General features: G+C 39.6%; 1 protein-coding gene across 3 annotated transcripts in view; it reads right to left on the reverse strand.

The window, feature by feature from the left end:
• Positions 1-494: 494 nt before the first annotated feature.
• LOC126419126 (zinc finger protein 726-like) overlaps positions 495-13,917 on the reverse strand; it is a 162,446-nt gene continuing 149,023 nt past the window's right edge. For all 3 annotated transcript variants that reach the window (XM_050086228.1, XM_050086227.1, XM_050086229.1), the window contains one exon: positions 495-2,215. In XM_050086228.1, coding sequence (XP_049942185.1) covers positions 1,003-2,215 — 1,213 coding nt within the window. In that variant the 3' untranslated portion in view covers positions 495-1,002. The remainder of the gene's footprint in view (positions 2,216-13,917) is intronic.

Consider the following 13,917-nt stretch of genomic DNA (forward strand, 5'->3'; position numbering starts at 1 on the left):
AAACATTGGATACTATGTTAACAATGGTTCTGTACATGGTTACAAAACTAGGAACTGCAATAATTTGCATCTGGATAGAAAAAAATAAAGTTAAAACGCAACAGAGTCTAATGTACAATGCCATCAAATTATATAACAAATTACCGCAAAACATAAAAGACATAGAGACAATCTCCTCCTTCACAGAAAAACTAAAAAAAATTTCACAAAATGAAAGTTACTATACAGTAATGGAGTACTTGAATTATAAAAGGAAGCCTGAAAAATGTAAATTAGATTATAAGAAAATTTCACTGTCAACTATTGTGTAAGAAACAAATTAAAACTGTTAAATTGTCTATTATTCAATGACGAAATCCATACAATGTAAATTGTTTCACGGATTAATAAAGAAATCAAATCAAATCAAATCAAATCATCCTTCTGTATATACAACTGACAAGTCTTAAAACAGAGTACCAACAGTGAAACCTTTTTTAAAAATCTGACAGCACTTTGGTGTAAAGTGTGAGAATTTATCTCCAAATATGTTGAACCAGTAGCAGTATAATTTTCCATAACAATACACTTTATTAAAACACTTTGTTTTAAGTCACATTCATAATGTTAGCTATCATTTTAATCAATTACAGGTTTTACTGTATTATTATCTGAAGACCCAAAAATGTAGAAGTTAATGCAAGCACCTCTCCTGATCCACCATAATAGACTGAAGCAACACAATCCCTGTGGAATGTATATCATCAACTTCTTTTTACAGCTAAGAACAATAGTGCATGTTAACACAAGTGTACAGCACCAATCTGTTTATTCGTGGGCTCTTTCAGTTTCTGAAGCTTACAGAATTCCTCCAACTGTCAATATGAAGACCACAAGATGGATATGGTGGCAGAATCAGAGTCATATCACAAGCTGATTTCACAATAACATAGATTCACCGCTATTTGTGCTAGTGCTTCAAAATTCACAACTTAGAACAAGTATCACAAAAAAAAGCACATATTACATTTTGTGTTTCTTTGTGTTATGTTTCTTAAGACTACTGGATATGTCAAAACTTTTACCACAAATTTGACAGACATATGGTGGCCCTTCTGTATCAGTACATATGTGACTCTTCAAACCTCTAGCCTGAGTAAAAGACCTGCCACAATGTTCACAACCAAAGGGACGTTCTCCTGTATGCATTCGTTTGTGTCTTTCCAACCCACTTAACCGATCAAAAGATTTACCACAATCTTCACAGTCAAATGTTGGTAATGGTCCTATCATTCCTGCTCGCCTGCGTCTCCTAAATTTACCACTCTGTTTACGACAAACTTCACAACTTCGTTTCCTTTCTCCATCACGTCTCACCACAGTTAAAGCATGAGATTCTGTAAAAGTTCCACCACAGTCATCACAAGTATACACTTTCTTTTTTTCATGAATTTTCCTGTGTTCCTTCATACGAATAGACACAGTGAAAGTTCTCCCACAGATATCACAACTGTATGGTCTTTCTCCAGTGTGCTGACGTTTGTGCCTCTTGAGATTGAAAGGGTCTTTAAAACCTTTACCACAGAATTCACAGCAGTAAGGCACTTCCCCTGTGTGTGTGCGTTTGTGACTCTCAAGTCGGTCAGATCTATTGTATGATTTGCCGCAAACATCACAACTATATGGTAGTTCCCCAGTGTGTATAAGTTCATGTCGTTTCAGATGGCATAACTGTCTGAAAGATTTGCCACACACATTGCATTTATATGGGTGCACACCCGAGTGTGAATTTGCATGTCTTGTCAATCTGGATGATTCAGTGAAAGATTTTCCACAGACTTCACACTTGTATGGGCGTAGTTTTACCTGCTCACATTTGCGTTCATCAGCCTCAGCATCTTCACTCACAGATGAAGCAGTTGTCTCAATTTCTGTAGCGTGTTCTGACATGTGTACTGTCAGGAAGTCTTTTGATTTGAATCTTTTTTGACATATTTCACAAAACCACCACTCCAATGCTACACTTTTGAATGTCTCCACTCCTGCTGCCACAAATGGTCTCCTCTTATCATTCAAAGAATGCTTTCTCAAGCTTATTGCATCAGGAAATATCTTGCCACAGCGTTTGCAGATGTAGGATGATGGTTGCAAACTGTCAACACTGATAACGCTACTTGAATTTGTAAGACCTTCTCCTGATGTATCAGTACATTTTCCAGAAGCACTCTGCAGTAACCTATAAAATTAAGGATACCAATAAAAAACAGTACAAAATTTTAAATTGTATATATTTCTTAAAAGTTAAGTGAACTAACTGTAGAGGACAAGAAACATACATGCAACCCCCCCCACTCATACACACACAATATCTGCTGTGACAGGCCCATATGACACAAAGTTGCTTGGTACCTCCTTAGCATTCAATAAGAGAATTATTTCATGAAAAATGAAATCATGGAAGCTCTAGGTTGGATTAACAACACTATCAAAAAATGATAGATTGCTACTCACAGTAAAGATGACATGTTGAGTTTCTGACCAGCACAATGAAAAGACTGTTACACATTAATAGCTTTCAGCCAAAGCCTTCTTCAGCAAAGAAAACAAACACAAATTCACACAATGAAACCCACCTCGTGTACATATGACCACTTACACAGGCAGGAGTGGGGCAGGAAAGGGGAGAGATAACAGGTTACAGGTGGAGGGAGAGAAAGCCCTGCCTACCAGAGTGTGCAGCGTCTAGAGACTCCCAGCACAGCGCCAGGAGGTGGGGTGCGGGGAAAGGCAAGCAGAACAGGATCAGGGAAGAGATAAGAACATGCAGGTACATTGGTAGAGGGTGGCACACAAAGAGGGTGAAGGAATGCGAAAAGGACAGAGGTGATAGGACGAGAGGATGGAAACTGTTGGGTGGAGACTATGTCTAATAGACTTTTCTGTCTGCAACTCAATGGGTCATCTTTATTGTGAGTAGCAATCTATTTTTTTCTAATACTCTTGTTATTTCTTGAAAATGCATGCAAGCTGCACTTAGCATGTATTTATAGATAACAAGAATTAAATATGTTTATTATTGTGTCCTCCTTATAAACAGCAGCGTACAATCACACCCAGTAACATTTCATATTCGCTAAGGCCACAACTTGAATTGTCAATATCTCTCCACCTCCTTTTCCTTGTTTCATCACAGTAATTGCTTTGGCTATTAATGTCTCCAGTTTTGAGCCATTTGGATGACTATTTAGGATGAAAATGTACTTCAGGATGTGGGCAACGATCAACTTCACATATACATCTCTATCATAGATGATGGATTATTTGGTAGCCAGACTCTGACATGAGAGTAATAGAAAATCAAAACATTGTGTAAATTGTACCACCATTACAAACATCAGTGTGTATTGTCATACAAATTTTAAGTTTATTTCAGACTTTATTAAAAGGTAACTTAAAGTCAACCAGGAGTATAGCAAATGTAAAATAATTCTGGATACCTGGAACATACAAGTCAAGTCTAATTCTGAGAAAGTACTGACATCTGCTGCAATCTAGGTGTCACTTGATACAAACGAATCACAAAAGCTATTTAATTCAGTCATATACTACGGTCCTGAAATTCACGCCCAAGTTCTTTGGCAGCTGATGTGTCATTGGATTTTAAAAGAAAAATACTCTACTTCAAAATAACAACACTGTAAGGAAACACTAGATTGCACCTTACTGTAAATAATTATGATAAGCATGTATGTAAGGCAAAATCTGGTTTCGGGCAGCCAGAGACAGTGGTCACATGTGTGCGAGTTGCATTTGCATGAATGTGTGTGTTTTCTAATACAGAAGGCCTCTTAGCCAAAAGCTTACTTGTTTAGCAGTCTTTTTGTTGGGCCTGTCTGGAACTCAGCATCTCCACTATATGGTGAGTAGCAATCTATCCCCTTCATCATACAGTCATAGCACTACTACAGGTTGAAGAATCTATTACAGAGTTACGGTAGTTAAGCCAACTGTTTGCTAAATGTACTTAAATCTGTTTCTAATGTGAGATAATATGAGTGACTTACAAGAAGACTAATGCTTATGTGAGAAGTGTGAATTTTGTTCTTTATGAAGCTCAAATATACCAATAGTTGTTGAAAAGTATCCTTCGAGTACCTAATTATTTCACAAATAGAGAGACAGTCTTTAAGGTTCCTGTAACTAGCATCATTCTTCAGAGAAGAAGTTTATAGAGATTCCAGAAGCCGGATAACCAGAGAAGAAGATAGGCTGTGTACACCAAATAAGTCGCTGTGTACACCAAGTAAGTCAACTTGTATAAGAGAAGTGGGAAGTCTGCACATACAATTCCCAAATTCTTGTCTTCAAAATGTTAGAATGTGGTGACTGGTGTGAAAGGACACAAGAAGACAGGAATTTTGAGACAAAAACGAGATAAGAAGATATCATGTCTTGCCATAGCAACTGAGCATAATGAGACAAAAGAATCATTCCAAGAAATTGAATTAAGCCTAAAGTATCAGATGGAGAAAATTTATGAATGTAAAAAAGGAGAAGACTTAAGAAAGTCACAATGTTAAAAACTGGATAGAAGATCTTGACATATTAGACTAAGAAGAGACACGCCTAGAAAGATATGACCAAGAAGATCTGGTGCAGGGAGTATACAGCTCTCACACACATCATAAGGATGCAGATGTGGAAACCACCCTACATCCGATGTCGCTGGCACCAGCTGCTGTTCACCGGTGTTGACCTGCCATCACATCCGCTCACCTACACTGCCAAAAGTCTATGCTAGGTGAGTGCGAAACAAAACTTTAGTACCTTAGCAAGAAGTGATACAAACTATTGAGTGAACTTTATTAGTGTAGTTATTATACTTAAAGTTAATTTTTAAATGCTCACAAGGTCTAAAGCTTGTAAAAATATGGATAACGAACAGCAAGTTGGGGAAACTTCATAACCAGTCATGGCTATGAAAATTAGTAAAGAAGGGCCAGATTGGTCTGAGTAGGTAAATGTAATCAAAACTCAATTAAATGAAGCCTTAAATGCTCAGAGTCTGCAGTTAAATGCTAAATTAGATGGTCAGAGTGGAACTTTAAATGCTAAATTTGATGTTCAGTACGAAACTTTAGGATTGTTAAATGCCAAGGTAGATTCACAAAGTAAAGAATTTAGTAATCTATGTGAAGGCATGGGAGATTTGAAGACTGAATTCAACACTTTAAATACTAAAGTAGAGAATGTTAAGACAAATTTAAAGAATGAACTGACTAGTTCCTTGCACATTCATGTAAATCAAATGTTCACTGACCATAGTAGAAAACAGAATGATAATTCCAGGAGTTATCAAAAAAACTTAGAATTTGAGATTGAGGACAGATGCAATAATGTAGAATCAGAAATCAACGTTAAATTGAATGCTGTACAGCAGGGACTGAGTACTTTAAAAGAGAGAGTAGATAAGCAGAGCGAATTAATGCCTGTCATTCAGTCATAAATTACAGGTGTAAGTACATGAGTGGATAATGTAGAAAGAAGCTTTAAAGAGAAAATAGCAAACTATTATATTGTAAATATAAGTAGTTTGGAATAACAAGTTGATGAAATTATAGAAAGAAAAGTTACCGCGAGAATAACATTTGGGAACCTGTCGCCTATGGCTTCTTCTGAACTTACTGATACCAGGAAGGGCATAGATGAACTCTGGAGAGAATTCAAACTTATCCAGGAACAAGTAGAAAAACGAGTAACTTCACCTAATGTGGTGTTAACCAGTGAAGCAGTTACTGATTTGCAATTGGGAGCTCATTTGGGGTTATCGAGACAATTCCCTAAATTTAATAGAGAGGTACATCCAACACATTTTTTTGAAAAGGTTTAACCAGGCTTTGCCAGAAAATTGGGAAGATTCTAAAAAGATCGAATTTGCTGTGGGTTACCTTCTAGGAGAAGCCTCAGAATGGGGAACCATAAATATTGAGACCTTTTCCTCTTGGGGAGATTTCCAAAAGAAGTTTAAAGAGAAGTATTGGCCTGTAAGAGCACAAGAAAAGTTAATATCATATCCATGGGACCCGGGCAGAGTCATATATCCCCCAGGGACATTAACATTCTGAGTTAATGGGCGGAGTGACGACTGTCGGATCCTGAATTGTTTTCGGTGTTTCTTCCAAAACAGTTTCCCTGCATCGAATTCCTTTAAAATCTTAAACTACTCTGTCATCTATTCCTAAAATCTTCAACTATCCTGTAATCTTATATCATAGAAAAATGGATATTACAGTCAAATAAAAAACAATCCTACAGAATCACAGGTAAAAAGTGGTATTTAGATAAATTGAAATGAATTGAATATTATGTGTTTTAGAAAATATAATATTGTGTCACTAGTTGAACAACTAATATACCACAGTATATAGATTTTCTATTTTGTATAGAATATTTTATACCTTTTGTGAGATGTGATATAAATGGGAAGGTTTGTATTAAGTTTGAAAGGGATGGGTGTTGTAGATAAAAGCATGGTTTTCAAGAGCAGATAAACCATGGCTAACACAAAACACACATCACACCTTTCAGACAACCCTCGCAAATAAGTGTGCCTGATTCTTCACCATTTGCTGTTTCCATAGGGTTGCTAAGATTTCCTTCGGGGACCTCAAGGGCGAAGGTGGGAATGTCTATTCTGTAGGAGATGATTTAACACCAAACCTCCTACGGTGTCTCACTCAAGTACCTGAGGGGTAGGGATCCTGGGGAAGAAGGGTGGTAAGGATTTCCTGTCTTTGGGGCTATTTTCGTTCTCTTCTTAGATCTCAGCAATCATATCTATTTTTTTCCTTTCTTGCTTTTCATTTGAGAACCTATCTATTTTTCCCCTCTTTCCATATTCACAAACTTCTATCGCTGAAGTCCTTTCTTGTTTCCCTGGTTTATAACAACCTACATCTTAAATTTAGATAAGAAAGATGAAGAATCAGACTACATGAAGACAACATGAAGACACATCCACATACACACAAGAATACCCTTATACACAAACATTGAAATTACAGACTAGAAAGCTGCTGTGATGTGAGACTGCCAGGTGTTGTAGGGGAAAGAATGTGTGTATATACGAAAATATGCACATACACACATACAAATATATATAAAGACTGTGACGATTCTACATCGCAAATATATATAAAAAACTATCATACATATACATAAGTATATAAAAACTACTAAGATTCTGCATCAAGTATACATAAGGAGGATGTGTGAGCAAAGACAAAGAACACAAACAAGAGTGGAATTTATCGTGATAGTCATTTAAGAAAAGTCAGTATAATAAATATTCTGAAATTTGATGAATAGTAGGATAGTAGGACTTGAATTATAGGTAGGTGTAATATCTACTAAGAGTATAGAAGTTGAGGAGGACTCTATGAATTAAATTAAAAAGTGAATGTGAAGTGTAGAGTAGATTTGTAGCTTTACCAGAAAGTACTTGATTATAGTATACATAGAAACGTATACTAGGGTAATGAACCATGAACCCTCTCAGAAAGATTAAGGGAGGCATACCCGGCATTTACTAAATATAAAGGACAGGCATACCTACATGGAGATAGGACAACCTGTGGCCTAAAAAATAGGAATGTTTTATAAAGGGGTGTGCCTACCAGAATGGAAAGAGGAAGTGCTCTCATAAGGTCAACCACAAGCAAGGTATAGGTACTGATCCCAGGGGAAAGGGACAGTATCGTGATAAAAGTTACAAAATCTGGTAGGGATTATTCTGGAAAGTTTGAATGCTATGCACAACGAGCGTTAATACATTTCATGGAAGTTTACGAGTGTCTAGAGAACACTTTCATTTTGTCCGGAGTTCCTCCAAACTATGAAGAATAATAGAAATAGTACATACTAAGGAAAGGTAGTGCAATAGATGAGAACAGAAAGTAGATTACTCATGTGCCACAAATATCTGGAGCTTACAATCGGAGAAAGGGAGTCCTCATAATTCCTAAATATTAGAAAAGTTGAGTAAAACCTTGCACAAATGCTCAAGTTTGAACAAAGTAGAGCAAGAAAAGAGTAGAAAGACTGTAAGCAGAAGCCTCTTTACCAGAATCCAAAGAATTGTAGTTGAAAAAAATATGTATATAAACATGTAGAAGAAAAGTATATGGTTATGATACGTAATGTTATGGGTGATGTTATTTACATAATGATTATGTAAAAAATATCGTGTGTTCGGTCTGAGGAGGGGAATATGTAGTGTTTTGAGAATTTCTGTGTAAATTCTAGAACCACTCGGCCTTCTACCATCTCAAACACACGATGTTTTAGATGTGAGAGTGGGATGCCAGAATCCTATCTATTGCGCGTCACATGTTTGTGTGTGCAGGTGTGAAATCAGTCATGAGTGGAAGGTAGACGCAGTGGGGTGATCCGTGGAAGTTCTAGTGAAAGTATACGGAAGAACTGTGGAACTTCTAGGTTATTCTGTGATAATTGTATCAGTGACCATTGTTATAAATAGCAAGAACAATTGAGATTCTGAAGTCTAAAAAAAAACTCTTATCTTGGGCCTGCTGGAGGCAAGACGTATTTTATGATTTGTTTGTAATAGAGTTATGGTAGTTAAGCCAACTCTTTGCTAAATGTACTTAAATCTGTTTCTAATGTGAGATAACACAAGTTACTTACGAGAAGTCTAATGTTTATGTGAGAAGTGTGAATTTTGTTCTTTATGAAGCTCAAATATACTGATAGTTGTTGAAAAGTATTCTTCGAGTACCTAATTACTTCACAAGTAGAGAGAGAGTCTTTAAGGTTCCTGTAACTAGCACCATTCTTCAGAGAAGAAGTTTATAGAGATTCCAGAAGCTGGCTGTGTACACCAAGTAAGTCAACTTGTATAAGAGAAGTGGGAAGCTTGCACATACACTTCCCACATTCTTGCCATCAAAATGTTAGACAACTGGTTGGCAAACTCATACCAAGAGCGCAGCAACATTGCAGCAGCAGGAGACCAGGCATCAGGTGGCATGGCTTACGCAGCTGGCAATGCAGCAGCAGTCACTCTCACAGTGCCCCGCTGATGTCAGAGCAGGCTCCCAGCAGTGTCTGCTGGTATCATACCAATTTCAGAAATGAAGCAACCAAGTGCTGCACCTCTTGCTCACACCTAGACACCAGCTGCTATCAATATAGATGCACCCAGCTGCAGTACTATATTGAAGCGTCTGTTTGTAGCAGAACAAGGTGGGGGCATGTAGACACTCGATCAGATTTATCAATTTCCCTAGAACCACACTAAGAGATCACAAGAAGGCCAAAACACCGTGTCTCATGGTGGCAAGCAATTCACCACAAAAACATATAACACCCAACATTGGGTCTTGGACTGTGTTACACATTTATGTGGAGGTTCACAAACCAGTCTGGGTGCAGATTTCCTCAGACACTACAAGTGGACACTGGCAGATACTGAAAGTGCCAAGTTGATCAACACGACAACAAGTCTGAAGATAACTGGGCAGTGACAGCAGGCTGTCTTTTTCACCATTAAACCCCAGGCATGTTCCAGACTGTTCACAGGCTGTTCTGAACAAATTTCTGGAATTAACTCACCCATCTAAGGGACATCAAGCATTCAATGCTCCACCATATTATCATCTCCCCATAGGGCCTCCAATTTTGTGCTGCCTAGATCACCTAGCAACCAACAGGATTGCGATACCAAAGGCCAAGTTTGAGCCAATGTTGTGACAAGGCATCATCTGACCGTCGAGCAGCCTGTGGTCTTCTGCCTCGCATTTGATGCCTAAAAAGGATAATTTGTGGCACACGCATGGGGACTTCTGCATGCTAAATTCCAGGACAGTGGCAGACAGATTTCTGGTGCTGCATCTGCAACAATTTAGCCATGTCCCAGCAGGTGTGACTGTTTTTAGCAAAACTGACCATGTGAAGATGTACACACAGATCCTATCGCACCTTATGGTGTAGGAAAAATCATTATTACCATTCCCCTCAGGTTCTACGAGAGCATGTTTATGATGTTTGGCCTCAAGAAAGCTGCTCAGATTTGGCACTTCTTGGATGGGATCTTGATAGGTTAACCATGCTGCTTTGCATACCATGATGACATCCTTGTGTTCCACGAGACACCCAAGCTACACCACAACCACGTAACAACTGTTTTCCAGCACCTCATAGAGGCTGGCATTGTGATCAACCTGCAATAATTGAATTTTGCAGACATTTAAACACACCTACTGGATCTACACCTTTGCCAGACAAAGTACGGGCAATAGTGAACATGCCACACACACACACACACACACACACACACACACACACACACACAACTCACAAAGGCCTACGTCATTACCTCAGGATGATTAAGTTCTACTCGCACAATCTGAGTAATGCTCTCACAGTGCTCAGAGCTCTGACTGCAGCGCAATGCAGCCCCACTGCAAAAGCAAGGGCTCCTGTAACCTGGACTGATGAATAGAGCACAGCTTTATCTAATTGTCTAAATGGTGCCTTGCCAAAGCTGTACTACTCATCCATCCAATACATGATGTGGACTTGGTCGTCAATGTGAACACCGTGGCTTCTTCTTGCGAACGTTATCGACATTATCAATGCCCTTGGAGGGAATGCAACCATGAGCTGCTGGCTGTGTATCAGGCGATGAAACACTTCTGCTTGTCGGTATAAGCCCACCACTTCATTATCTTCACTGAACATAAACCTATAACAGATACTTTGTGGATCAACAACACCAACTGTTCACCATGCCAACTACAGCAGTTGGAGTATGTGTTGCAGATCACAATGGGCATCTGCACATCTCTGGGATGGACAATATTGTTGCTGATAGCTTGTCCCGTGACTGCGCAGTCATCTCCATCTCACTGAACTTTGAAGATGCCGCAAAAGAACAGGAGGGCGATGGAGAACTGTACAGCTTCCAACACAACACCTCCAGTGGCCTACATCTAGAATTGGTCCCAGAAGGTCTGATGCGACATTATGACAGGCACATATCATCCGTTCTTTCCAGAGAGTCTCATGCAGTGTTCAAAACTGTGTCCCCATGTTATCAAATCCCAGTGCAAACATCATGGTGTTGCTTGTGGCGCCATATTTTGTCTAGCTTAGACTTCGAGAAACTTCCATCGGTAGGCATGCACATGCATGGCATGCCAGTGCACCAAGCCCATTTACTCTGTCCCAAGGCAAATGCTACCTTCTTACAGTGGTGGACTACTTCACCTGCTGGCCGAAGGTGATGCCCATAGCAGACATTACCGCTGAGACGGTCACTACTGCCTTTGTTGATACCTGAATGGTGCACTTCGGCTGCCCTAGCCATGTAACTACACACAACAGCTGCCGGTTCAACTGTGTTCAAAAATGTCACCCATCTGTGTGGTGTGTGGCTGAACTGCGTGACAATCTACCAACCAGCTCCATCAGATGCTGAAGATGGCCCTGATGTGCCATGATACCTCCTGGATGGAGGCACTCCTGGCTCATACTCCTTGGCCTGTGAGTGATCCTCAAGCAAAAGATCGGCACCTCACCAGCACGCCACATCTATGGCCAGTCACTCTCCATCTCCAGAGAATTCATGGAGGAATTACCGCTGCCACATGACACCTTGGCTCCACCACAAGCAGCATGTCTGCACTGTCACATGGCTGGACTCTGACCGCACCCACTGATGCGGCACAGCACAGGCAGAGCTTTCGTTCCAAGCAGATCTACAGTGCCGCACACAGGTGTGTTACAGCTACCACTTTGGCCATCCTACTTGGCACTGCACCACTTGATGACTCATGGTGGGAAGGCATTGGAGGTCAAGTACAATAATAGGCTGACTAAAGTCTCCAGTGACAGAGTAAAATAGGCATACATCTAGACAGAACCAGCTGCTGCACATTTCTTCAACCTGGAGGTGGGCTTGGCAATGGACAATGTAACCAGCCATGCAGAGCCCATCCCCACACCTGCCGATGACTCACTCAAGCTGCCAGCTGTCACCAAGCAGCCATGAGCACCCCAATCGCCCCACCCAGACGGCTGCCTGGACTGCATTCCAGCCAGCGCACTACATCACACATGCCGGCTGCTGTGTCCGCTTCAAATGCCCATGCTGCATCATAATAATGTCACACCGCACAAAGCAGCCCACGCACACCCCCGTGCATGCCACACCAGCCGCACGTGATGTCACACACTACAGCCATTGTGCTCACGCTGCATCACACACTGCCACCATTGTGCTCATGCAGAAGTCACCACAAGCATGTGAGACACAGACATACAGGTATGCTAGCTGTAGATGGAACATTTTCAATTTTTGAGCCTAACGAGCTCCACTCCCCTATGCAGAAGTACTGTTAGACCAAAGCTCGGCAACAATGCAGTGCCCAAAGGTGTACAGGCCACAAAGAGAGACGGTAGTGAAAACAAGCAGCTGATACTGCATGGAGTTCTACACCATTCTTCAATCTCTTGAGCTATGGTCCACACAGATTGAGCACAATGCACTCTATCAACCATCGCATATGCAAACCAGACAGCCATTACTTGTTTGCTATGTTTCTTGTGCCAGCAAATTAAATGGTATCCATGAGTCAGCAGACAAATCACATGCTCGGCCACTCACATGACCATTGTCCTTCTGCAGCTACGAGACTGTACTGCATGCTCAATCACTGAGATTAGTGGGTTGAGCCATCCACCACTGTCGCGCAATCGCCCTCGTGAGCATTTTGAGTGAGAATATTATGAGTTTTTTTGTGCGTGTATATTGTTGTTAATAAATGAGATGTTGCATTACCACATGTATTCAATTACCACCACCTGTGCCTATAGCTTGGACTTTGTGTGTAGACACAGCAGTAAGTCGGCTCACAGTGTGACAGTTTTGAAAGTGGCAAAAATCACTTGTTGCATGCTTCAACATCAATAAAAGTGTTTATTTATACATCAATAGTTAACTACACAATTTATTCTGTTACTACATGCAGATATCAGATTCATCTTTCTACTCAGTGTCATGTACCTAACATATTGTAAATATAATTTGTTTATGTTTTCACTGAACATGCTTTCCTCTCAGTTTATTCAAACTAAAATCTTTTTAATGTAATACTCTTGAAAGTATAGAGCCAATTATATATAGGCAGGTGAGTTGTAGGCACAGAAGGTAGTTTTTTGTAATTTTCGCTTTGCTTCTTTCCCATAATGTAAAAGTGAATGTTACAGACATCTCCTGCAAGGAATTTAATGTACTTTCATGTGCTGTAAAGGTTTTTATTTGTAACATGTATATTTTTTTAGCTCTACAGGATGGGAGTGGTTATCTTTGACAATTTTGCAGAAGTGTGCTCTAGCACCAATACCGCTCACTGAAAAACCAAACAAGACTAGAGAATTTTTAGAAAATTTTGTCTGCCTTACTTATATGTAGAGTGGTCATCTTATAAAAAAAAAAAAAGGCAGAGTTATTGAGAGATAAGCAAAAAAACCTGAAAAAAAGTGGGAAAATTGAGATATCTTGTGTTTTCCATTGTGATGCCAACCTCCTACAAGACGGAAAACATCAAGTTTGGATTCAGTAAACAAAAAACATACAGAACCACTGAGATAAAGAAAACAAGATTTGCAATTTTGTTACAGGAAAATCACCAGTTGATTAGGCTGTAGAGGCTACAACATGAATGAACCATCTGAAAATATGTTTGAACTGGCAGCAGCCATGGCTGCCACTGCTGGTGAAATGCACAAAATGTTCACACAGACATCATTCAGTGCTTAGAAAATGTTTTTCTGTCCACTAAAACCACTATGAACAATGACTGATGCAAATAATTTCAGTGTTTACGTCATAAAAGTTATAACAGTAATACAATT

The sequence above is a fragment of the Schistocerca serialis genome, chromosome 9, assembly GCF_023864345.2.
Source record: "Schistocerca serialis cubense isolate TAMUIC-IGC-003099 chromosome 9, iqSchSeri2.2, whole genome shotgun sequence".
NCBI lineage: Eukaryota > Metazoa > Arthropoda > Insecta > Orthoptera > Acrididae > Schistocerca > Schistocerca serialis.